Source organism: Rhinolophus sinicus, linkage group LG01 (genome assembly GCF_036562045.2).
Source record: "Rhinolophus sinicus isolate RSC01 linkage group LG01, ASM3656204v1, whole genome shotgun sequence".
Taxonomy (NCBI): Eukaryota; Metazoa; Chordata; class Mammalia; order Chiroptera; family Rhinolophidae; genus Rhinolophus; species Rhinolophus sinicus.
Window position 1 is genome coordinate 205,990,972 of NC_133751.1, and position 27,049 is coordinate 206,018,020.

General features: G+C 44.5%; 1 protein-coding gene across 2 annotated transcripts in view; it reads right to left on the bottom strand.

The window, feature by feature from the left end:
- The window catches only part of DRC11 (dynein regulatory complex subunit 11), a 136,597-nt gene that overhangs the window by 57,822 nt on the left and 51,726 nt on the right, over positions 1 to 27,049 (bottom strand). For both annotated transcript variants that reach the window (XM_074315581.1, XM_019740868.2), the window contains 3 exons: positions 20,393 to 20,477; positions 10,533 to 10,646; positions 2,492 to 2,567 (listed from right to left, as the gene is read on the bottom strand). In XM_074315581.1, the coding sequence (XP_074171682.1) occupies positions 2,492 to 2,567; positions 10,533 to 10,646; positions 20,393 to 20,477 (275 nt within the window). The remainder of the gene's footprint in view (positions 1 to 2,491; positions 2,568 to 10,532; positions 10,647 to 20,392; positions 20,478 to 27,049) is intronic.

The following is a 27,049-nucleotide window of genomic DNA, read 5'->3' on the forward strand; positions in this document are numbered from 1 at the left end:
GCCTTCCAGGAAACTGAGCAATGACATTCATTCTCACGCTTGCTCATTCATTCATTTACTCATTCATTCATTCATTCATTAAGAAAATGCACTGAACAAATCCAGACAGATGTATCAATGTGATTTACTCATGCATTATCTAACTTATGACACTTTATTCATAAGTTATTAAATTCATGACTTTTTTGAGCCCGATTACAGGCTGGGCACTGCTGTCAGAGGGGGCCGATAGATAGCAGGCCTGCCCTCGTGGACCTGGCGTCTGCTGCAGGAACAGAGTGAACACACACGGAAGCCAGATGGAGGTAAGCAAACGGGGTCAGGAGTGGGACACAGGGTCAGGCGGGGAGACTCTTATCCCACGTGTGTCTCAGGGAAGGCATGCAGGGACAAGCATTCCAGGCAAGAGGAATGGAAAGTACGAAGGCCCGAGGTGGGAGTGATTCACTCATGGGAGGAAGCCAGCAGAGCCCACGAGAGCGGGAGTGACGTAACCCAGCTACGGGAGTGACGTAACCCAGCTACCCACGAGCACGAGCTTTGAGCTGTTTCTTTGCTCTTCTCGTGTCTAAGTAACATGCTTACATTGTTACTTGTTCATTTACCAGTTTTAGACACGAGCTCCTGGCTGCCCATTACAGTAGGTGAGGATTTTGCTCTCTCCCACCTTCCTTCCTTTCTCCATAGTTCCATCAGAGGAGAAGGGAGCCAGGCCTTCCAAGCCCTGGGGGAACTTGTCACCTGCGTGTGAGTGGTGGAGCACAATATCTAGGTGTATGTGGCACCTAAGGCTCCCCTGTGGTAGCCCCTTCTCAGGACATCCTGGAGGACGGGCTCCACCAAAACGAGGGCGTGACAGTCAGGAAAGGCAAAGGGAGCTCCAAGGATGACAGCTGACGGCACCAAGAGCGAGGTCTTCAGAAGAAAGTGAACTGGTCAATTATGTGATGCACTGGAAGGTGTAGAAAATGAACCAAATGAGGGCTGTCCTCAGACCAAGGGATAATGTTGTACAAAGCACTATCTTAACAACCAAGCTATGGTTGCGGACACACACCTGAGTGCCGGCTGCCCCCACCGCCAGGCCTGTGACCCCGCCGGTGCATCACTGCAACTCCTAGCTGGGACCACAGGCTGTTGCTGCTGCCAGCCTAACTTACACAAGCCACCCAACGTATGCCACTGTCCCCACCACATTCACTGCCACCACACCAGGTATAGCACAAGTGTGTTGATGGTGTGTGCCACCTTGTACCCCCAGGCTGGCATCGCACCTGGCACACTGGAGACAGACAATGGTTGTTGAATGAATATGTGAGTGAATGGGCATTTTTGATAGTGATTTCTCCACCAAGTTGGTTGCACGGTGGATACACTGTCGGACTGGAATGTCAGTCGCTGTTGGTAGGGGGACAGTGACGCTCACTGGACCTGGCTGTTGTGAAGACCGAGAGGGGCGTGGAAAAGACAAAGCGTCACATGTCTCAGGCACCTAGTAGCACCTGCTCCTTTCCACGGAGTATGGAGCTCGGTAACCAGCATGCACTGCGTAGCGTGGCACAGGTTAAGAGATGCGTCACGGAGAAGAGCGGCCTGCAGATACTTCAGTAAATTAGCCGCTGCCAGGACCCTCGACACCTATCAGCTGCAGCCTGGTAAAATGTGCCCCTTCCACCTCCTTGGGCAGGGGCCACATCCTGGAAGTCCTCGTTCCCTCCGCACTTCTGCCTCAGGTCAGCATCCCATGCAGAGTGGGGCCCTGGCCACCAGAGGTACGTGGAGTTTAGGTGGCGCACGACACAAGTAGCATAGCAGAGCTGACTAGAACCAGGAAGGAGGCACACACGGACTCTACTTCCCGTCCTGACCGCGCTTCTCAGGAATTCCCAAATAGCACTAATGACCAGGGTCACGGGGGCAGGTCATTCGATGTTGGGATTTATCCTGAGGGTGGAGTGGACCCGAAGGAATTGGATAATTGTCCCAGTAAATTGTCATGGAAATATCTCAAAGGGCAATTCATGGGCTTGCAGTTCTAGCCAGATTGTGTCTACGCTAATTATGCTGAACGGACAAAGAACTCCAGCGTCAGCATTCGGGCACATGTCTTAGTGCAGCGGGATTAGAACATTCTGTGCTACATGCAGTATTGGTTTTCTTACTTTAAACAACCCTGGACATAGCTTTCCCGTCATTCCCAGCATGAGAGCGGTCCGCTGAGGTACTAGGGGTTCAGAATCGGGATGGAGGTTTAGATTATGCTCTCTTTCTACCTGCATCTTGCTTTTTTACCAATTACATGCTGTTAAGGCACCCAGAGGAATTGTGCAATGAGACGGACAGTTGATCGCGTGGCTGTGAGTGGCATGCATGCAGCCTCTCAGGCCGGGGAACTTAATTCTTCCCAGCTGAGGCTGGGTGCTAGGGCCAGAGGTCACGCTGGCTGGACAAAGTGACACGTCCGCTGTCGCACATATTTTCCTAAACTGACCTTTGTATACGTTATTTCCTTCCTCCATCGTATGAAGGAAAACACTTGGTGACATTTTCCACCCCTTGTCTTCTTCCTGTTAAAGTAAAGGAATGCTTTGGTTAATCGCAGGCACATTGTATCTGCCGAGACCATCCAGTGAAAGGTGCATCCATCGCAATGGCTGTCGCTGGGGGAGGCACACACAGCCTTTCCTAGTTCACGGAGTGAAGGTCCAGCCCCTCGCCTGCCCTCCCGGGCCTGTGTCCACCATCCAGGGTGGGGATGGTTCTGGAGACTTAGCCCTGCCTGCAGGCTCAGGAGGTCGCCCCACGATACAGGCGGGAGGGAAGAAGTGTGAACTGAGAGTTCACGGAGGAAGTCAGGGAGCTGGAGGAGACGCCTCACTTCAGGGAAGGCCTGCCTGGAGCCACAGCTCACAAAGCAGCCAACGCTGCAGCCTCGTGGAAGCCACCTGCACTGCAAATCCTGGGGGAGAACTTGAACCCAGAAACACCAGGGGTCTCAAAGCCTGCAGGGCACCCACCCTGCCTTCCAGGACCCACGAGAGACCAGAGCTCACTGTGAAGAAGCCCCTTCCCTCCCAGTGCCCAGGGCTGGCTCCTGCTTATTTTTGGCTATGGGGAGGCCCAGCCATTTGAGAAAAACCTGTGTGAGCAGCAAGAAAAAGACCAGCACTGGATAAAGCATCCTTGGCGGAAAGAGATAATTCATGGAGAGTGGAAATGTAACCAACCAGTCGTCTCAAAGACACGTCTTTTCTCTCCCTCGCTCCAGGTATCACTAAGGACTCATGGGTCTTTGACGTGTTTTTAGTCAATGTGTTACTAACCCTTGTTGCCCTTTTTGTTTTGGATACTCGATTGTCCGATGTCCTCTTGGAGCCCGTATAAGTGGGGCTTCCTGGGGACGGGCAGGGGGAGGAGAGGTGTCCAGGGGAGGGGACCGTAGGGAGGGGGTATTTTCAGCAGAGGGAACATCTGCATGAAGTCTCAGCTGGGAAGGCCGTGTTGGGTGGATAACTGAAAGTTCAGTGCAGCAGAGGGTGCCAGCAGGGTGAGCAGACAGACAAGACACTGGGGTCGGGGGTGGGGGATGGGTCTTGGAAGGCCCATGAGCTGCATTCCTCAGAGCTTGAACGTGGTTTGCCAGCAAGGCAGCTACCACAGGGTTCCGAGCAGGGGCCCGGCATGAATGGATCTGCTGAGGGGACACCACTCTGGCTGGAGTGTGGGAAAGGGCTGGGGGGCAGTGGGGTGACTGCCTCCTCTCTGACCAGAATTCTGTTCCCATCTTCTTTTGCAGAAAACTCCGCTTAGGTCTGAGGCAATTGTCCCCTCCTTTGTGAAGCCCTCCTGGATTCTTTCAGTAAAAGAGACTTTCCCCTTGCTCGGTAGGACTTACTTACACTTCCTGGCCTCTGTTCGTCTGTACAGATTGTTGGCTACTTGTGTGCATGGCTTAACTGCTCCCTTGGTCCGTGGGACCCCGTGGGGAAGGGTTCCACCTCGCTGATCTTTCGTACCCTATACTAAACCAGCTCACTGCCTGGTCCCTAACTAGGTGCTTAAGCCATGTAAGTAAAAAGGAGATTTATAGGTCTGTTTTTACAACTTTACTTCTGTAATAAACAGTAAGTTCTCAAGGGGAACAAAACATTGCAAGGCCTGGTAGTACAGAATGAGAGCAAATGTCAGACACTCCCATGGAGTAATAGGGTGCAGCTTTCCCCGTTGTACTGACGTAGTTGGCAGTTATGGGAGACAGCTTTTAACTGGAGGAGAAAGCACGATGCAGATTTTTTGCTTTCTTTCTAAACAATAGGTCTTTCTTTGGTCAATAGCCCTTAAAGTTTATTAGACAAATCCCTTTCTTTGGTGGCTGTCTTAAACACTTAGTATTGTTAATTTTGCAATTACTTGGGAAGGAAAATGCCACGAGGAGGTTTCAATCCACCATCTCAAATCCAAAGTCACTCCCGCTGCCGTGGACTTTTGCTGTGAGGGTCACACGACTACACTGCATTCCATCATGGCGTCTGTCTTGACCACGTCCCTTTCTGATGGAAACTTCTCCATCACTGCCCCCACTATTGCCTGCTCAGCCAAGTGGCTGAGAGTGTTCAGAGGGCAGCTCCCGTCTGGGAACAGCCTGACCCCCAGGAGCTGGGCTGGCCAGCCGCACTCAGCAGTCACACAGGGACGGGAAACACAGAGGAACTGGCCAGCTGGGAGTGAGGGGACAAGGGGAGGGGGGTCCCAGCCTCCATACAGACTTCTTTGAGAAGGAGATGGACAGAGGAGCTGGTCCTAGTGGACCTGGGTCCTGAGAACTCTCCAGGCTCAGCTCACACCTGCCATGTTTCTTGGCCGTGAGCCCTCCAAGTGCTCCTGTCCATCTTACCTTCAGGTGACCTAAGTGAGCCCACGTCGCCACCCAGTGAGTCCAATGAGTCTCAGGGTGGAACAGGAGCCCAGGTCGTCCAGCCCTTCCATTCATTCAAATGTTATAAATATCACTTAAGATCTGCTCTGTGCAGACGCCAGCCAGGATGCCCAGAAAGATGGGGGCTGGCTCACCAGCAGCTCTGCCAAGCCCACCCGTGGCTTTTCCTGCTGGCTAATGGTATAACCATGTCACATGTTTTGCAAAAACGCTGCTTTAATGCACAAAGGACACCATCACAACAATGCCATAAAAATTTTAAAAACTGAAGGAAGAAAATCAACTGCATCATCACCACCTTTATCTAATGAAACCTCCTCCTACACAATCGAATGTGTTCTTCCCATGTGCAGTGGTTTTTGAGCTTTTCAGGGAGAAGAATCCTTGAAAACATGAAGGAAACACACACATTCTTCCCAGAGGAATGCACTTTCACACAAAGTTTCCGTGCAAGTTCAGGGAGTCTACCCACAGGGCTCTTGTTCCCTGGGCCAATGGCTCCACCACTCTGTCCTCTCTCATTGCACTTCAGTGGACATCGAAACTCAACACGTACATCCTGTGATGAATCATACGCCTGACAACAAGCTCTGCAGACACACGACACTCACTTCCCCATCTTTGTGAAGCAGTGCTAACTTTGGTTTGAAATACCCTAAAAGAAGGGAAGAATGTGGCTGGCGCAACAGCTTAATATGAAGCAACTCCTTGGGCCAAGGGGGTTGGAGAAGAGGCGCTGTGGTCACAGAAACAGCCAAGGGACACTGGCAGACAAACTACAGCTTTGAAAGCTAATCGTGCTGTATATGTAGGAACCAGGGTCTTTCCAGAAGAATTGAGCACTCAGTCATTTGATGGCTGGAGTACATTTAGAGACAGCTCTGCACTATCCACATGATGACGACACGTCAAAACCATTTAAAATAGTTCCAAATGGTGTCATACATGGCTTGAAAAATACCAAAGGAAAACAAGAGTTGTAAGAATAGATTGCATAGTGCTTTTTCTGTATTTCTAAAGCTAATGTGAGGTACACACAGCCAACTGTGAGGCCAATGAAATTACGTTGATATTGAAAGCACATTTGCAGGCATTGCTATTGGTTTGCAGAAAAAGGCATTGTCCAGCACTAGCATTATCATCTATTAAAGTACTCTTGGCAGAGAATCTCCTCATCGGTACTCCTTAATACTGTTGGGGATGGATTTAAAACTGAGATGCGAAAGAAAGACTAATTTTCTTGCTTTTACTGTTGAATTTTGAGAGTTCTTTATATATTCTAGATGCAAGTCTTTTGTCAGATAGATAGTTTGCAAATATTTTGTCCCAGTCTATAGCTCGTCTTTTCATCCTTTTCACAGGGTGTTTACAGAGCAAAAGTTTTTTATTTTGAAGAAGACCAATTTATTAAACTTTTCTTTTGTGGATTGTGCTTTCGGTGTCAATTCTAAGAACTCTTTGCCTGTTCCTAGACCCTGAAGACTTTTCCCCCTGTGTTTTTCTCTAGAGGTTTAAATAGTTTTCCCTTTAAATCCACGATCCATTTTGAGTTAGTTTTTGTATAAGGTGCAAAGTTTAGACAGAAGTTTACTTTCTCGCTGATGGATGAAAAACTAAGTTTTAGAAGCTCATCTTTGAAGGTGTTCATGGTGCTCTGACGTTTTCCCTTCCACTAGCCCCAAAACCAAGATTAAAATTCCTGGACTGATCAGTTTTCTTTTGTTCGTCAGCATCTGAGTACAGTGGGTCCCCAGATCAGTCCAGATAAGAAATTGAAACCCTTCATATTTTAAATGTTACATTGTTTGTAAAGTTCCCTGATCAAATGAATGCAAGATGACTAGCCACAGTTATTTTATTTTAAAGTGTTCTTGTGTACGTTACAGAGATCCATCATGACAGCCCTAGTTTTTTCTCACGCCTCTATCCCCACGATCAAAATCCAAGCAGGCACATTGAAACCTACAAGCTCACACCCCAAACTGCCTTCCCATTGTCTCCAGGTTCAAACAGCTCAAAACACCACAGGGGTGTTCATGAATCCTTAGACTTTTCACTAATGGAGTGCCAGGGGACCTCTCCCCGCTGCTCTGGGGTCGAGAGGAGAGGGTTTTGGGCAGGTCACTCTCGGACACTTTTGTACAGGTGGAGGCGGCCCCAGGAGGGGCTGAGGTGGAAGGGAAAGGGTGACCGTGGGTCTTTGTGAGCTGGGGCCTGAGGGCAGGCAGGTAGCAGGTTACTGTACTGCTGACTAGGATCCCAGCTCTTTCTACCACCAGAGGGACGTACGCTTATTCCTCCTTCACTTTCGCAGGAAAAAACAAGGTAAAGAACTCACTCGCTTCTCTCTCAGCCTTGTGAATGTTTGATATTAGATGCAATCTCCTAAGGAAGCTGGATGCAAGCTCTGGGGAGGCTCAGACCCTGGCCCACACTTGTCCTTGGGTAGGACCTCGTCTTGTCCTGAGTGCTGGTCTCACTGCTGCGTCCTGCTGGATCTAACTGGCCTCCCTGTCTGGGTGACTTCCTCACCCACAGTGCACTGCCAAACCCGTCCACACAACACAGATCTTGGACTGAACTCAGATTTGCTCAAGTCATTCCCCAGAGACGACTCTCTTCTCTCTGAAGGCGGAAGGCTCCGCCCACCCGCAGCCCCATCCATCACCTGATCCAAACTTTGCAGGCCCCTTACACCACACAACGTCCCTGGCCTCATGCCATCGTGCTCTGAAGCTGTCCCCTGGTTCTTTAGCTCAGACACTGTCGGGAATCCTGCCTGAAATCCCTCGTCCCCCGTGTCTGACCCACTCACCCTCCCAGCCCCTCGCAACAGCCACGTCCTGGCCAGTTATGCTCATTTGTAACATCTCAAGAACTTACAAAGCTTTCGGTCTTACACCTGTGCGATATTTTGAAGAGTCTATTTTCCATTTATAGAGGTTAGTGGAAATATTTAGATAATCCTATCAGTTTTTCCCCCCTAAATATGAGATCTTTCTTAAGTTTTCTGACTATACATGTAAATGGGCTGACACCTGCTGAATACCTAAGTGTTATAAGAACGCCCAGAGAATCATGACGTGGCTCTGCTATTGTGAAACAGGGCGCAAGGAGAGTCAGTACGTACGCAGGTTAAACCAAATGACTTTTCTCTCTCTCCCTCCCCTGCCTTATACTTTAACCAGGATGAATAACAGATGTCTTTTTCTACAGGTCAAAATACTAATTCTCACTCCAGGATTTGAATAGGTGGCCTCAGGAATGTTTCCATATTCTTCAGTGTTCATTCTAGAATATGACTTTTGAAAGTCAACGGAAAGATAACCTGATCTCTAATCAGCGTACCTACGTAATTTAAAGACACCAATTTTTATTAGAGGTTACCATTTGTTGTTTTAATAATCACACTGTCACGTTGCAGACCTGTAGTTTTCATGAACAAACTCAATTCTACGTAATTCTGCAGAATTTCCCCATCACTTGTACCTCCTTCATAAATGCTGATGAACTCAATCTTTGCTTTTTTGTCCAGCATTAAGTGACTCTTTAATAGTTAGTTAATAAAAAGCTTTTTCACTAAACAAAGACCAGATTGTGTGGTTGATAATTTCTGATTGTCATGGAACAAGCTTCACTAACAGTGAATTTTTAATTCACAAGTGTGAAACTGCTTCAGGCACCTTTAGAGGAAGAGATGCTTGAACAAAACTGAAATTCTTCTGATTGTCCTTACTCTGCTTTGAAATTATCTTGCCAAGTGACAGGATTATAAAAATTAACTGTATCAAATGAGCTGTTGTTTTGTTTTTATGGGGGTGGAGGGAACAATTTAGAACTTCTGGGGTACAGGCAGATTTGTGGGGCAATAGGTGTTCTCATGGGCTGGGCACCCTGGAGACACTCAGCTACAGGCCATGCATGTGGTTTACTGGGAACACCAGCCATAGGGAGGGGGGACAGAAGCAGCACTGGGCAGAGGGAGAAGCTGACTCCCTTGTGATTGCAAGGGAGCCATCAGCTGATGCCATAGGGAGCCCAGGAGCTGGAAGAACCCTTCAGAGTTGTCCCAGTGAGGCGAGGGGCTGGGCCTTTGTATCCTAACATGACGGTCCTTGGATGCTGTGGCCCTGGGCTGGGGGCTGGGGGCTGGGGGGTGTAGCGTCTCACGGAGCAGCTCCTGTGCACAGAACAATTCCTGGGAGGGACTTAAACGTGAGAGGAAAGGAGGAATTCTGGGTAGTCGGGGACTGAGTGCCTCAGTCCTGAAGGGGGCGTCTGAGGGGCCCACTTCCGCATCCACTAGAAAGGAGTGGGTTGTGCCCAAAACGAGCCGTAGGGGGTCTCTTGTTTTGCTCCTGCTGTGAAGGACAGTGGACCATGCTTAAAGAGATGAACAGAGACGAATGGGGCAGGTGCAAGATTTCTGCTGGTGCCAGTGCAGGAGAGCAGTCCTGTAAACGCAGCATTCGCCTGCCGGAGGTCGGCTGCAGTCATGACAAGGAATTTGAAACAAAATGTTGGCTTTTCTCACCGTCGCCTGTACCTTGCATTTACACGGACTTTGGGCATTGCCATCTTGTGTTCACCATCCTCCTTTTCCCCTTGCTCACAGCTTCCGACTCCTCGTTCCCATCACTGGCCCTCTGTGATTACACAGCCTGGCCCATTTCTCTCTCTGTGACGTGGTACACTGAGTGGCTTCCCCCACAGAGAAGTCCCTGAGTCTGTGTGCCCGCCAGAACCCACCTCCTGGAACACCAGCAGCATGTCCGTTCCCACCTGAGCTGGGGTCGGGTCTCTGCCCCTGGGCAGTCACACAGGGACCATAACCTTTAAGGGTCCAGTGTCCTGGGCTGATTCACATTGGGGTTTGGCCCGCTGTGAAGTAGAATCTGCAAAAATGCTGCTCTAAAAATGTTCACGTTCTAGAAGATGCGAGTTTCCAGCCCATGCTCCACTTCCCATAGAAGGAGTTTGCTGACTGAAGACCCACCCAGAGTGCACCTCTCCATGCTCCAAGGCGAAGGTCCTAAGATACCAGTGCCGACCCCGCCCACCCCACTGCCACCTCCAACCCCATCTCCAACCCCACTGCACAAGCCAAAGTGACACTGTTTGAACTTTTCCTTTGGATAGTGAGAAACAAACAATTCCATGAAAATATATTCAAGATATCAGTGTCAAGTGGTAAATTTGAATGACCTCCCTTTGGTTAAAAAAGATAACAATTATTTCACTTTGCAGTGGTCATTTGATTTGCCAAGCATTTTTCCTCATCTCTACCCTTGAGGAAAGATCAGCGGGACCATTTATTTAGAGGAATGAAAATTCAAAGCCATCACATATGTGAATAAATGTGTAAAGTATATGAATTGTTGAAACCACACCTTATCCAAATAGGTATTTATAAATCATAGAAAAGATGGCAACCTATTGTCCATCAACATAAAAAAAAAAATTGGAAAACAACTGGTAGGCAGCATGGTTTCCTAGGAAATGAATGACCGCCATCTCAACAGAGTTGAGATTATCCCAGTGATTCAAAGCAAAAGAGCAAAAAAAACTCAAATATCTAAAGTTCCAAATTCCTCACCTTATTTTTTTCCTTTGTTTGTTTCTTTCTTTTTTCTTTTTTGGCTTTCTTTTCCTTCTTCTTCTTTTTATTTTTTTCCTCCTCTTCTTGGTTTGCCATAATATCATCAATAACCTGGCAAAAAAACAAAACAATGATAGCGTTTTTATAGAGCCCTAGCAAGATAAGGACTGTTTTTCCGGTCTGGAAGGAAGTATTTGTGCTGGTCAGTCTCCCTTCTCTGGCCCGCTGTGGGCCCCACAGGCTGACACCTCCGGGGGATATCACCAGAGCCCCCACCTGCCCTCTGCCTTTGGGTAGATTCATCAGTGGGAGGCAGCAGTGGGTCTCTGAGGGCTGATGGAGAGGGAGGGTGGGCATTTCAGAGCCCAGTTCCTCCCTAAGGCAGGGCTGCTCCAACAACCCAGGTTTCCACGTATACTAGGGGGGCTCGAGGCTTCCTCAACACTTCAGCCATCACCGGAAGTGCCAGGCCTGCCCACAACTCTTCCCCAAATCTGCGCTGAGGACACCTCAACTGTGATTGTGGTAGCTGGTCTTGTAATAATGTCACTTTTCTGTAAATGATCATGCATCTCTTGTCAGAGTTGGTTTCATTCAACAGTAATTTAGTTTACATTTCCTATAGTGATCGAAACCCACTTGTTCCTCTAAAATTTAAAATATTTGTTAAAAGTACCTGTTTCGCATAGGATTGCTATCATCAAAGAATAAGTAAAGGTTTGTAAAAAAAAAAAAGGTGTAATTCAGTTCAATACATACTACAGAGTTCTGTTGAGCTCTCACTTGCTATGGCAGAGAGCTATGAATTCTGGGAGGTGGGAGGGTAACGATGGCGGGTCACATATCCTATTTGATCCTTAGGATCTGTCTGCTCATCACTGGCCATGGGCCTGAGACAAGCAGCATAACTGCTCTGAGACTCAGTTTCCTCAGCTCTAAAATCAAGTCAACGCTTCCATCCATAGCACTGGTGATAGGCCAGGCATGGTTCTAAGAGCTTCACAAGGACGGGCTCATTTACTGCTAAACACACATGGTTGGGGCTGTTATTGACCCATTTTATTGACGAGGGAACTGAGGCAAAAAGAATTCAGTAACCTGGTCAAAGACATACAGCTAGTAAGTGGCTGGGCTGGGATTCAAACAGTGCTCACCAGGATGAATTTCGTAACGTAGAAGGAAAGAGGCAAGATGCAAAATGACATGTGTAAATTCATCCTACAGGATGAAATGCATACAGTTAAGTAAAAGAGAATACGCTACAGTTTCAGGATACAGACATGTGTAGTCAACGTGCACAGAAATGTAAGGGAGTGGGAAACACTCAATTCAGTCCAGTGGTTACCTCTGGAGCGCACAGCATGCGATCTACAAAGGGGTAATATCATTCACCTCTCATATGTCATAGGAAATCCTCCTCTTGCAGCAAGTCGACTTGTTTACGTCTTTCTGTGGCTTACAAAATGCTGAAGTTAATTTTCTAGTATTATGTTTTTTGATATCGACACCTACGTTGTTCCTAGGAGCTTAGCCCACACCTTTGAAAATACAAGAAGTAGCTTTATCGTGAACAAAGCAGGCTATTCTGGCACCATCTGGACTGTTCAAAAGCCCAAACAAAACTGTAGTCATGTGTCCAACGTTACACTATCCAGAGGTCCACCCACCCCTGGGGCTCTAGTGAACATTACGGTGGGGTGAGGCTCCGGGAGGGGCGCTGGGATGCTGAGAGGTGACGTATGTGTTGTGCACATTTTCTGGTAATAAAAAGGGCGTCTTTGGACAGGATTAGTAAGTCCCTTGTCAAAATAGCAACGTTTTCCTTGGGGATCGGGCTCATCTCAACTCATAGAAGAAATTGTGGCTGCCTGGGAGTGTTATGTTCTGGAGCAATTATGTGGCATGGACAGTTTTGGTTCTTGCAAACTTTCAGAAATGTCAAGCATTTACAGAATATGTAAATGTCAGCAGTTGAAAAAAGGCTGAAAGCTTTATTTGTGGAGCACACAATTCAGTGCATCTTTTCAAACCTTACCAATTGTATTGTCTATTTCCTCTATATCCTTAGTTTATTAATTTAATTTTTGAATAGATAATATACGGTCTGCAATTCAAAAATTAGAAAAGAGTGATCAGTGAAATATTTCCTACCCATGCTGTGAGCCAGCCGACAAGATCCACCTTCTAAAGCCAATGCCAAAATACTTTAGATATATTTTCAGACATTTTATATAGCTATACGTATGCAAATATATGTGCACACACATGCATCCGTATACATAAAACACACTAATGTCACTGTGCTATGTTTGCCAGCCACGCCCGTGAAAAATGGTATGTGATTGCAGTTGTCCATTTTTTAAATCGATGCTGACTTTATTTTGCTCATGCTTTCCAACTGTAGTAAAATCTTCCAAAGTGGACACACACGTACATGTAGATATGTGCAAACACATACTATAAGCACACATTTGTTGATTTCTATAAATGTTAGCACATTGTACACACTACTTGGTCTGCATTTTTCTACTATTAATATACCTTGGCCGTCTTTCTTAGTGGTACAGAAAGAGCTTTCTTGCCCAGTTTTTAATAGATGTAGCATAACTTATTTGAACATTCTCCTACCTGTGGAAATGTAGGTTATTTCCAATCTTTTGCTGTTACCAACAATGCTGCCGTGAATAAAGCAGGCAGATATTATTCTGCAGGTGTGTGAGCACATCAGCTGGATAAATTCCTAACAAGAGAAATTCTGGATCAAGTGCACGTCCATTGTCAATTGGACAATATTGTCCAATTACCTTCCATTGGGCTGTGCCAATTTACACCTCTGCCAGCCTGCAGGTGACAGCTTGTCTGCCCACATGCGCGCTGGCTGACTCAGTGGGGGTGAGAAAAGTGCTATGTCACTGTAGTTGTTCCGGTTTTTTTTTATTTGGACGCCAATACTGCCTTCGTTTTGCTTATTCTCTTCAACTACAGCAAAACATCCAAGAGTTGGAAGTGCACCATATTGCCTATTGTCAGCCATCTTTTTACTTATTTGTAAATTATGGGACCTGAAGGCCAAATCTGGCCTGCCACTTGCTTCATTTTTAAAACATATATTTAATTTTGGCATATTTTACCTATCATACACCCCAAGTGTACAATTCACCTTTTAAAACAAACTTACCAAGTTGTGCAACCATCACCATGAGACAGGTTCGGACACTTCCACCCTCCTGATCAGATGCCTTCATGTCCATTCATGGCTGATCCCTTTCCTCTCTCCTCCCTTCTTTCCCCGGAAAGCACTAATCTTCTTTCTGCCTCTATCGATTTACTTTTCTGGACAAATATCATATAAATGGATTTATATGTAGTCTCTTGTGTTTGGCTTCTTTTACTAGCACGATGTTTTTGACGTTCATCTATGTTGTAGTGAGTATCAGGCGTTTCTTCTTTGATTTATTGCTGAATAGTATTCCATTGCGTGGATATACCACATTTCACCTCTCCATTCACTAGGTGACGGACATTTAGGTTGCTTCCAAGTTTTGGCTATTATGAGTAATGCTGCTATAAATATTCATGTACACATTTGTGTGTGTGTGTGTGTGTGTGTGTGTACATATGCTTTCATTTCTCTTGGACAGAGTCCTAAGTGTGGAATTGCTGGGTCATTTGGTAAATTTAAGCTTATTTTTTAAGAAACCGACAGACTGTTTTTCCAAAACGGCCGCACCATTTTACGTTCCCACCAGCAATGCGGAGGGGGCTCCCTTTCTTCTACGTCCTCAACATTTGTTATGAACTGTCTTTTTGATAACAGCCATCCTAGTGGGGATGAAGTGGTATCTCTTGGTGGTTTGAATTTTCATTTCCCCAAAGACTAATGATTTTGAGCATCTTTTCATGTATTTATTAGCTATTCATATATCTTTCTTTGTGAATTGTCTATTCAAGTCTTATGACCATTTTTTGACTGGATTGTCTTCTCATTATTGAGATGTAAGGATCTTACATCTGGATACAAGTCCTTTATCAGGTATATGTTTTCAAATACCTTTTCCCAGTCTGTTCTTGTCGTTACATTTTCTTAATGTGTCTTTTGAAGTGCAAAACTTTTGAATTATGATGAGGTTCAATTTATCAATTTTGTCACTGAGGTTTTAATTTGCATTTCTCTTATACGTGTCAGGTTGATCATCTTTTCATATGTTGAACATCTTTTATTATGTTTCAAATCCATTTAGGTTTTCTTTTCTGAGAACTTGTTCATATCCCTTGGCTATTTTTTATATTGGGTTATTGATCTTTTTTTTTTTTTATAGAGCTGCAGGAGCTCTTTATATATTAGAAAAATGGTCTCTTATCTGTGATACTTATTACAAATAATTCTCCCAGTGTGTCATCTGTCCTTTGACTTTTCTTGGGGTTGGTTTTGCCATGTAGGTTAAAAAATGTTTTTGTGTGTAGTTTATCATTTTTTCTTCTCTGACTCTTGGGTTGTGCAACAGAGGTACAAAGGTCTTTCTGACTATGAGATTATGACATATTTCTTTCTTGGCCTCTTCAAGTCCTTTTGTTTTTTTGTTTTGTTTGGCATTTAAATCTTTGATCCATTTGGAACGATTCTGGGGTAAAGTATAAAGAGATAGAGATTTAATTTTCTTCATTTTCAGATGACAACCTGGTTATTCTAATACCACATATTAAATAATCTGTTTTCCTCTTATACAAGAAAGGTGAGATGGCACCTTTATTACATACTAAATTTCCATGTGTGTTTTGGGTATATTTCTTGATTTTTCTATTCTTTTCCATTGATGTGTCTTTCTAATCATCTGCTTGTACCAACGGGCTCTTAATAACACATTTTAATAACTGGGCAAGTACCCCTGTTTGTTTTCAGGATTTTACTGGTTATTCTTGATTATTTATTTTCTACCTAAAGTTTGGAATCAGGTTGGTCACTCTCCCCATACACCCCCCCCCCCCATGCTCCAATATAATGGTATTGGTATTTTTATTTGGCTTATATTACATTTATAGATGATGTTTGGGAGAATTGAAGTATTTTTGATGTTGAGTATTCCTATCTAAGGACATGGTATGCTTTTTCTTTATCTTTTTTAAAAAGATTTTATTGGGGAAAGGGAACAGGACTTTTTATTGGGGAACAGTGTGTACTTCCAGGACTTTTTCCAAGTCAAGTTGTTGTCCTTTCAGTCTTAGTTGTGGAGGGCGCAGCTCAGCTCCAGGTCCAGTTGCTGCTGCTAGTTGCAGGGGGTGCAGCCCATCATCCCTTGCGGGAGTCGAATCTGCAACCTTGTAGTTGAGAGGACACACTCCAACCAACTGAGCCATCCGGGAGCTCAGTGGCAGCTCAGCCCAAGGTGCCATGTTCAATCTTAGTTGTAGGGGGTGCTGCCCACCATCCCTTGTGGGACTCGAGGAATTGAACCAGCAACCTTGTGGTTGAGAGCCCATTGGCCCATGTGGGAATCGAACTGGCAGCCTTTGGCGTTAGGAGCATGGAGCTCTAACCGCCTGAGCCACTGGGCTGGCCCCATGATATGCTTTTTCATCTCTTCATTTGCATCCCTCAGAATGTTTTACACTTTTATTCACATAAAACACCCATTTATTATTAAGTTTATTCCTGAGTGCTTTATCTTTGTGTTGTTGTTGCTATTGTAAATGGACCCTTTTATTATATTTTCTCTCTAGCTGCTGTTTGTACCTACAAATGCTATTTCTTTCTGTATAGTAATTTTTGTAACTCCCCCACGTGATTCGTTCAAAGTAGTTTTTCAGTTTATTCTCTTTGCTTTTATAAGTATAGAACATATTTTCAAAAAGTGATCATTTTGCCTCCTGCATTCCAAGTTTGATATCTTTATATTCTTTCTTTTGTCTAATAGTGTTCAATAGATACTACGAGACAATGGTGACAGTGGTCACCTTTGCATTTTTCCTGATATTAGTGGAAACGTTTCTAGTGAATTTCATTAAGCATGATATTGGCTTTTGAACTAAGATGGAAATATTTTCATGTTAAAGACATATCCATATATTCCAATTGCTTTGTTTTATTTTTTAATATCAAGAATGATGTTGAATTTGTAAAACGCCCTTTCAGCATCCACAGTGATGAGCTTATGGATTTTGCTTTTGGATCTCTTTATATGATGCTGTGCATTAATATGCAGCCTAAGCTCGAACCATCCTTGCATTCTGGGATAACCGGTGCTTGATGGTGATCTTTTGCTTATTTAACGTGCTTGCTGCTGGTTTCAGTGTGCTAATACTTCAGTTAAGATTTTAGCATTAAAGCTCATCAGGAAGACTGATCTGTGGTTCTATTTGTAGTCCGGCTTTTGTGGGGGTACGTTATCAATGTGATTGTGTTCACTTCATAAAAAGCATTTACACAATTTTTGTTTTTTTACAAATACAAATTTGGCTATTTATGTACATCATTGCAATGATTAGGCTTGCTCTATCTCTGTCATACTACTACTAACATTTGTTGCAATTGCTAAAACTTTCTGGGAGATTCCAACGTGCCCAGCTCTGTTCTCAGTACCTGCATCACCTCCTCTAATTATTACATCAGTCCAGGGAGGTGTTGCTTGGATCTCCACTTGCAGAAGAGGAAACAGAGACACAGATGGGACGAGCTTGCTCTGGCTGCAGACTAAGCGTGTGGAGGAACTGTGAGTGTGCACTGTGTTGGCCTCACCCTTCCACCATCTGCCTTGTAAAGTCACGCTGCGTTGTAGCCACTTAGTTTTATTTTAATTATTAACCAGGCATTCTCTTTTGTTTTTAGTTTGACTAGATGTTCACTCTAATCATAGATGTTTCTCATGGATAATTTAGCCATTCCACCACCATCCTTAATCTTATAATTGTTACCTTTCTAAACTAACACGAAATATGTTTGGCTGCTTGCCGTGTACTTTCAAGACATGACTTGTGCTTGATGATTTAACTGGAGAGACAAGTCCTAAACATAAAATGTGAAATAAAGCCAAGTCAAAATGACAGGCACTCAGGCAGGGCTTGGTGAAGTCCCAGACAAGAGGGCGGCTATGAAGTGCCTGCGGAGTTTAGAGGAGAAGAACAGGAGTCCTCCAGAGGGTTGAGGGAAGGTTTTGGAAGCTGAGCTTGACTTTGATAGGGAAAAGGGGGAAGGACATTTCCAGCTGAAAAGAGGAAACCTGTGTGATTGACTCTGAGGGCTCACACAGGGGAGCACAGGGAGACAGCGAGGCTGACTGGGGTCAGCGGTGCTGAAGTTGAGAATCCCTTGTCGACAGCATGGTTTTTCCTGCTGCATAGTGCCTCATGTCACTTAACTAGTTCCCTACTGAGGAACGTTAGCCCATTTTCTGCTTTGTCTGCGATACACAGTGCAGACATGGGCAGCTTTTTCAGTCGTCTATGACAGGGGTCAACACGTTACACTGCATGGGCAAAACCTGGGCTATGCCTATGTTTATAAACAAAGTTTTATTGGAACACAGCCGTGCCCATTCATTTACATATTGTCGGTGTCTGCTTTCACACTATAATCGCAGAAGTGAGTAGTTGTGACAGAGAAGGTATGTTCCATAGACTCAGATATTTACTATTTGGCCCTTTATGGAAAAAATTTGTTCGTCTCAATCTAAGGCAACTTGTCTCATTATTTTCTTAGTATAAATTCTTTATCATTTATAGGTCAAATTTTAATTCATATTAAAAATATTGATATTTACTTGACCTACGTCTCTCAAAAATGTCATGTTAATTTATGTATTTATCATCAATGTAGGCAAGTGGTTTATTTCACATGCAAACCAACTCCAGTTATTTTCATTATTTAAAATTTTTACCACTCCTATAGGTGAAAACAGACATACTAACATTATTTTATATTTAAATTTCTTTGGTAATGAGTTGTAAAATTTCTTCTATTAAATTTCTGTTTGTATTTTTTGCCTTCTTTTCTCCTGAGATATTCAGATTCTTCTTATTTTCTAAGAACTTTTTATATGTGAAAGGTACCTATTGTCACAGAAGTTGCAAATATCACCTTAATTTAATTTATAATATTTTTTTGCCATTTGCGTTTTATGTAGTTAAATATATCAGCCTATTCTCTTTTTGATTTCTGCCTAGGGTGACATGCTTGTAAAATTATTCTCTACAATTATTAAATATTCAAACAATTTCTTCTTGCAATTTGTGGTTTATTATTTTACATGTAAATATTTAATGCATCTAAAATTTGTGTTGTATAATAAGGTAGGTAAGGCTGTACTTAATTTTGTCAAATGGTGAGACAGCTGTCCTAATATTATTTATTGAATAATCCATGCTTCCCCACTTATTTGTGATGTCATCATTATATTATTGAATTCTAGTTTGTACCTGAATCAGTTTCTGAGCACACTATTCTGAAGTCAGATTAACTGGGTTTGAATATCAGCTCCACAACTTATGAATTGAATTTGGCCAAATTGCTTGATCTGTAGAAGTTGGGAGTTTTGAATGAGTTAATCTGCATAAAGCGCTTTGCAGAGGACTTGGTACAGAATATTTGTCTAGTAAACGCTATATGTAAACATGTGACATGCTGTTTCTGTTGCTGCTGTTATCATTCTATCCTTTCCCCAACACCATGATGCCTCAATTACTTTTCCTTTATAATCTGATTTATATCAAGGAGGGCAAGTTCCCCGAGATTATAGTTCTTTTTCAGAAACTTTTTGGATATCTTCATGCATTCATTCTTCCATATAAACTGGAGAATAATTTTGTCAATAAAAAAATTTTTTTGATTTGATTAAAATTGCACTGACTACATAGAATAATGGAAAGTTAATATGTATTTGTGCTTTGTTGGGTCTTTTTATCCAGGGAAACAATCCATCAGTCTATTTGTTCAAGTTTTCTTTCATTCTTCACTATAATTTTGTCAATATACGTCTTTACAATTCTATATACGATATCAATATAGTTCCTTGTTAATTCTATTGTGTTTTATAGAAAGAGAATCAATAATCTGAAAACTGATAAAATGATCACTTTAAAAATATTTATAACTCCTTTTCTTTTTCTAATCTTATTGCATTTGTTAGAATTTGCAGAGAATTATTAACAATTGTTCTGATAGCAAGTGTTCTTTTCTCGAGTTTCACCTTTGAGGGCAAGGCCTCTAATGTTTCACTGCTGAGAACAGTGCAAACCTACTCTTGGTTTCTATGATAAACACTCCGAAGTTAAGAACAGTTTTCCTATTTCTGGTTAGTGAAGGCATTTCTAAAGCGAGTTTTTGATGTCCATTTCATCAACTGCCACACGAGCATCTACAGAGATGATCAAATGGAACGTGGATCTGGTGAGAGCTGAGTCCTGAGGGGCGAGCAGAAAGTAAGCAGAGGAAGAAGAGTGGGGCGCACCCTGGAGTGAGGGAAGGGCAGGTCGCGCTCAAGGGCACCAACCGTGAGGACGGAGATGAGTGGACTGCTGGCGTTAATGTGGTGATGATGGAGAGAAGGGGACAAGGGCTGAGACGCAGGCAAGCAGGGACCGGAGCACAAAGGGTTCCTGCAATCAAGTTGCTCAGAGTTTACTAAGAAGATGAGCACCCTGTGTTGTCGTAGCCTCTACAAGGTTAAGGGTCAATTCATTATGAAATAAGTGTCAACGTACAGTGAACTCTACGAACACTCATCGACGAACATTCAAAGTATTTTCATGTAAACATTTGTAGGACAATAACCACAACCTAATAACGCTGTGACCTTATTAACTTTCAAGTATAAGGAAATGTGATTATGATATATTTACTTTTTATTTCTCAAGCATATGCGTACCTGTTGTGGGGTCTTGTTCGAAAAAACAATCGCTGAACCTCCTTCTTCTACGTCAGGGTAGTCGGGAAAGGTGCCCGTTAAGTTCCTGAGGAGGAGAAAAAGGCAAATGCAATAGAAATGATGGCAGTCCTCTGTTATATTCCCCCTTAGCTGGCTCCGCTCCTGCTCATTTAAATGAGTGATGGTGATTACGACGGGGGCCCCCTGCCAATTGTGGGCCAGACACAAAATCCCTGAGGAGCAGAAGGACCTCGTGACACTCAGGAGCAGTTCCTTTCTGTGATTGCTACTCGGAGACAGACACACCTCCCTCTAAAACAGACCGTATGTCTCATCCTCTCTTTTTTTCCCTTTAAATTATTGAGATACTCTGTGCTTAAGAATGAAGACAAGCACAAATCATTTCTTCCTGTTTAAAACTGAGGATAAACACAGGCTTTTGAAACGAAACAGAAGGATGGAATTGCTAGAGCTACAAATTTAGTAATAGTGCATGAAATCCACATGCATGATTTAGGGTTTTCTAAGACCCTATACTTTATGGGTTCCAAACAGTACTTTTTTTTGTTTTTGCTGTAACCATATAATTTCTACATTTTAAAAAGCAGGTTTTCAAATTTAATTTTGAAGAATTCCAGAAGGGATATGTAGTTAATATTTCTAAAAGAAACTGACTTTGACAGAAGTGTTACGTTTATTTCACATACAGAAAGAAAAGACGACCAAGTTAGTTCCACTCAGCCACAGAAGTACAGACCCTAACAGTTGGAGATGGGCATGTTTAAAATGACTACAACAGTGGTTCTCAAACTTCTGGCCTGAAGAACCCTTTGCACTCTTAACAAGTTTTCAGTATCCCAGAGAGCTTTTGTGCATGTGTTACAGCTATTGATATTTAATGTATGCGATAGTAAAACTGAGCAACTTCTAAAATACTCATTTTTATTCATTTAAAAATTACAGTAATAAACCCATTATATGTTAACATAAACATAATTTGTAATTAATAATATATTTCCTAAAACAACAACAACAAAAAATAGGGAGAATGGTATTACCGTTCTGTATCTTTTAAATCTCTGTAAGGTCTGGCTTAATGGGAAGTAGCTGGCTGCTCATATCTACACCTAGGTTCAATCAGATGCACTGTGTTGTCTTGGTTGAGGCACAGGAAGAAAACTGGACTCACATGGATGCATAATTGGGGAAGAAAGGACTATTTTAACAGCCTTTGAGATAACTGAATACTCAGCTTTGATTCTATTCCACGCTTGACAAGTGGTTACTTCCTAAAGAATGGTTGTGATGTGGAATCTGAAACTATCGACGGACTTTTGCTTCTCCGTCACATGGAAATCCGTCAGTCTCTCTTGCCCATGGAATAAATCTTTTGGCCATAATTCTGCACAATTCTGTAACACTGGATATGGGTCATTTGGAAAATAACTGTTCACTGAGTTATGTGGATCTTCCCAATGTTGCCACATTTGCTCATATCAAAAACCACATTCATTAGCAACTCCACCAACCTTCTCACCACATGTCTAAGTAACGGGAAGCTCTCAGACTCAGAGAGGTGACCACAAGATTTCCCAAATTTTACAAATACTCTCAGCTGCTTTCCTTTAGGCTCACTTGATTCATTTTTGAGAAAATGTGTGTCCAAAAAACTCAACTCTGAATAACCAGAGTTTGTCAGTTTTTCCCCCCAAAAAAGTGATGCTCTGTGAAAAGTGGTTAGTTCACCTTGGAACTAGACAACTTCCCAGCCTCTTCCTCGAGATGCCGGCACACTTCTCCATGCTCTTGATTTTATCACATAGAGTATTAGAAAGCTATTGCCCTGTTTCCCCGAAAATAAGACCTATCTGGACAATCAGCTCTAATGTGTCTTTTGGAGCAAAAATTAATATAAGACCCGGTATTATATTATATTATATTATATTATATTATATTATATTATATTATATTATATTATATTATATTATATTATATTATATTATATTATATTATATTATATTATATTATAGGCCCAGTCTTATATTATAGTAAAATAAGACCGGGTCTTATATTAATTTTTGCTCCAAAAGACGCATTAGAGCTGATTGTCTGGCTAGGTCTTATTTTTGGGGAAACACGGTATGTATTCAAAGGTCAAGTCTTAGTAGAATTAATTCTCTTTTACTGCGTCCTCAGGACATTGTCGAATGAAACTATTTAAAGGCAGGTGCATGATGGTGAGGTCCACGATGACTGAACTGGGGCGTCTGCCTTGCTCCCCGCTGAGGACCCAGCAGCCCCCGCCCCACCGTGTTTTGGTACAAACGTCAGCAAATAGAGTCTCAGTGGTCATCGGAAAAGAGTTTGACTTTTAGACCCTGAAAAGGTCTTGGGGAGCCAGCGGTCACAGACACCCTCTGAGGACACCCGCACTGCACCCCCGAGCCCCTGCTTACATGCCTTCAGGACGGGTGGCTCACTCTCCCTCAGGAAGCCCCCCCCTTCCAGACCCTCCAGCTGTTGTGAAGTCCTTGCTGAGACTAGACCAACTGCAACCTGACTCCTGGGTTCCTGTTTCACCTTCTGGGGACACATGGAATTTGATTCCCTTTCTCTTCCACATGATTGCTTTTCAAACATGCTATTGTCTGGACAAAACCTCTCGGGTCTCTTGAACCTCTCCTATGGGCTCAATCTGTGGGAATGTGACTCAGCTCCTCAGAGCTGCTTTGAAAGGAACTGAACACAATGCAGTGTGTGTGTGTGTGTGTGTGTGTGTGTGTGTGTGTGTGTGTGGTCTGTGGACAAATGCACCAGCAGTGAGGATGGCAGATCACACACGATGTTTGCCATTCTGTCTATGGAGCCACCATTATCACAGCTCCTTTGGTGGCCTCACACACTCATTCATTCACTCCGTCCATCCATCCATCCATCCATCCATCCATCCATCCATCCATCCATCCATCCATCCATTTATTTATCCATCTATACACCCACTTATTCATACAGTCAATCAACAAACATTTGTTTAGTACTGACTAGATTCTGGATGCAGCTATGGAAGACAGTCGCCTGACGGTTCAAAGATGTTGACCTTGCCCTCGTGCGGCTCACATTCTAGTCCGTGGCTGCTGCATGTATTTGGCCTCAGATGCTGCTTGTCCCCAAGATTCATCGCTCATGCCTTGTCAGGTTGCCTGCCCTGTACTGAGCTGTGCAGCAATTGGCCCAGCCAGCTCCTGGATAGAACCTATGCATGCACTGGATGAAAAATTAGAGCACTCTTTCTTCTTCACACCCACTCACCTCATTCCTTGGGTGACCCCCTTACCAGCAACTCCACTGTATCATTTTATTTCCACATTTTAAAGCTTGAAGGGTTTTGAGGACTCCAAGCAAACCTAGCAATTTATAAAAACTAAAACTATTCACAGTGCCATTTTTACAGTGGATTTCTTAATTATGTCACATATCAATTGCAGTAAGCTTTAATAATGTATGTTTTTCATAGTACCTTTTGCAAAAATAATATTAAATGTATTTATTTTTCATAGATAACTGAACATATTTAGTTCTTCTCAGTCACATTAGTTTATATAATTAATCATAATCAGAAATTGAATTAGTCTTATCCTTAAAGAATGTAAAAACTGTTGCAGGGCATGCATTTAAAAGATATTTTTGAAAATTCCTATCTAGAAAGTGACAGTGTAAACTGAAAACCCTTTATCTCGTGTGCGGGCACACGGATACACACACACACACACACACACACACGCACACGCACACACACGCACACACACCCTTTCTTGTGTGTGTGCCATTCCACTGCCCCTCTGTGGCAAGGGGACCTGTTCCCACAGCTGCGACATTCCGAGGGTGCCCTGGGTTGCAATGGTCGGGGCTCTCTCCCTGTGACTTGGTCTCTTAGACCATGCTAAGAGAAAAGAGGTTTTGAATTCTATTTCCTATTTCCTTGGCCTGTGGATCTCGCCCCCACCATTTTCAGGGTGTACCACGCAGAGATGGGGACACTGCCTTCCGTCTCTCCAGGAAGGCTCCGCAGGACTGAGAGAGCTGATCGCTGCCTGCTCATCAGGAGGAAGCTGCATGGTGATAGTGCTTTGTGCTTCGGACCCTGCACACCGAGAGGGTGGAAAACCTCCAGGGGAGGCGCTTGTACTCAGAGATGAGTGAATCAAAATATTTGGCTTCCATGGTGTTTCTGACAGCATCACTGCAGGTGACAGCCCATCTGGGGACTTCCAGGGGAGTAACTGAGGGTGTCAGGAAAGATTAAGAGTAGAAACAGTCCGTCTGGTTTCTGCTGGATGCCCACCCACCTGTGCCCCCTTTGCCTCCTCCCTGCCACGCACCCCATTCTTTCTTTGCCTTCCCCACAGCCCCAGGATCACCGAGGGGCAGAGGCTGTGCTTTCACTCAGGCACACTGACATGGGGTTTGCCATCCACAGGGACTGCACACCCACAGCGTCCATCCAGGCCCACTGTCCGGGAAACCCGCCGCTGTGCTTAGAGCTGACACATTGTGCGAACGTCGACATTCAAACAACAGAAATGACAAAACGAGGGCTCTCTGCCTGGAACGATCAGCCCCCACATACCCTCCCTCGCACTCCCGGGTTCTGCCACCAGCTGGCTGGGTATGTCCCTGGGGGAGGCAAGAGGGAAGCTGCAATCTTGATAGGGACCAGTGGTCCATCCCAGACCCGACTGGCTGTCCCTGCTTTCATTGGTCAAAGGGACCACTGCCCCCCATGACTCAGGGCAGCCTGGCTTGCATCTCCTGGCCTCCCCTCCTCACACCTTCACTCTGTAGGGCCCTTTCTCTCCAGCAGCTCCCCCCAAATGGGTGCTGCCCTGTGAACCTGAGACACGCCCAGGGTCTCTCCTTTAGAAAACTCATCTTCCTCCCGTTACTCACCTGTCTCTGCTCTCCTTCACTGTCAGCTTTTCAAAAGAATCCTTCACAGTCACTGTCTCCATGAAAATAGTTCCCCCAAGGTGTCATGGGCTGAACTATGACCCCCACCAAACGCATAGGTTGAAGTCCCAACCCTCAGCACCTCAGAACATGACATTATTTAGAGATAGGGACGTTGCCAAGGTCATTAGATAAGACGAGGTCATACTGGAGTAGGGTGTGCCCCAATCTAATAGGATTGATGTCTTTATAAAAGGGGGAAATTTGTGCACAGACATAGTTAGAGGGAAGACGATATGAAGAGAAACAGGGAGAAGATTGTCATCTACAAGCCAAGGAGAGAGCCTGGAACAGATTCTCCCTCACAGCTTCCAAAGGAACCAACCCTGGCCACACCTTGATCTTGGACTTCCAGCCTCCAGAACTGTGAGCATGAATTTCTGTTGTTTAAGCCGCCCAGACTGTGGTATTTCGTTAGGGGAGCCCTCAGAGACTAACACATAACTTTAGCAATGAGTCTGATATTGCAGCTTTCCGTGGAGGTTTTACCACTCAGCTCTCTCTCAATCGCTCAGACGACTGAGGACCCTCTTGTGGAAAGTTCTCTTCCCTTGGCTTCCAGGCCTGGCATCACCCTGGCTTCCTCTTGCCTGTCTCACCACTCCTCTGTCTCATTAAGTTCCTCCTCGTCTGCTTATGTAGGTGTTCACGTTGCATGACCCGTAGCAGTATTTCAGCTCTCCACCTTCCCTTCTTCCTGAAACGATTTGCTTATTGGGGTCCCTCTTTGTTCTCCTGTCTCCTGACCATCCGCTCAACCTGCTGGAACTTCCCTGGCGCCCTCCGTGAGAGCTGGGTGGCCCGGGGCTCGGTCCTTTCTCTTCTCTGCCCACCCCCTTATGCTCTCCTCCAGCTTCCAATGCCACCGGCGAGCTTCATCTCACCTCATGTGATGTCTCCTGCCTGCGTCTCTTCTCCGAACTGCAGACTCATACAATCGACGGCCTGTCCAACGTGTCCCTCCCGAAGTGCAGGAAGGATCTCAAACTGAAATGTCCCGACACAACCCTTGTCCTCACCTCTCCCCCCAAGCTCCCCCTCTTTTCACACTCTCCCCATTTCAGAAAATGGAAACTTTTCCCAGTTGCTCCAAGGGTAAAACCTAGTATCATTCTTGACTCCTGTCTTTTCATGCCCGTGTTCAAGCAGCAGCAGCCCTGTGGGTTCTACCTTCCAAACACATCTAGAACCTGACCACTCCTCATCGTCTCCGCTGTCCGCGCCTCCATTATCCTGTGTTTGTGGTCCTGCAATGAACTGGTCTCCTTGCTGCCCTCCCCTTGGTCTCCTGCCTGGAGCAGCCAGAGTGACCCTTTTAAAACATGTCGCCTCATGCCATTTCTCTGCTCCAAGTTCACCCATTCTCTTGCTCCAAATGAAACCAAGCCCATACACCTGAGTTAACGTGTGTGTCCCAGTCCACGTGCAGTTAATACCAGCAGCGCCCTTCATTCTTAAGTGTCCCGGTTCAGACGTTGCACGTATGGTTCCTCCGCTCCCAACGGCACACCCGCTGGTTCCCGGTGCCCCCTGGCGTATCCCCCACCTGCCTCTTTGCTTCTCCAGTCCCTGCTCCACATTCTACCTCGGTTCCCCCCTCAGAGATGTTCCCTCTCAGATAAAACAACGCACCAAGTGGTGTGTCCTCCA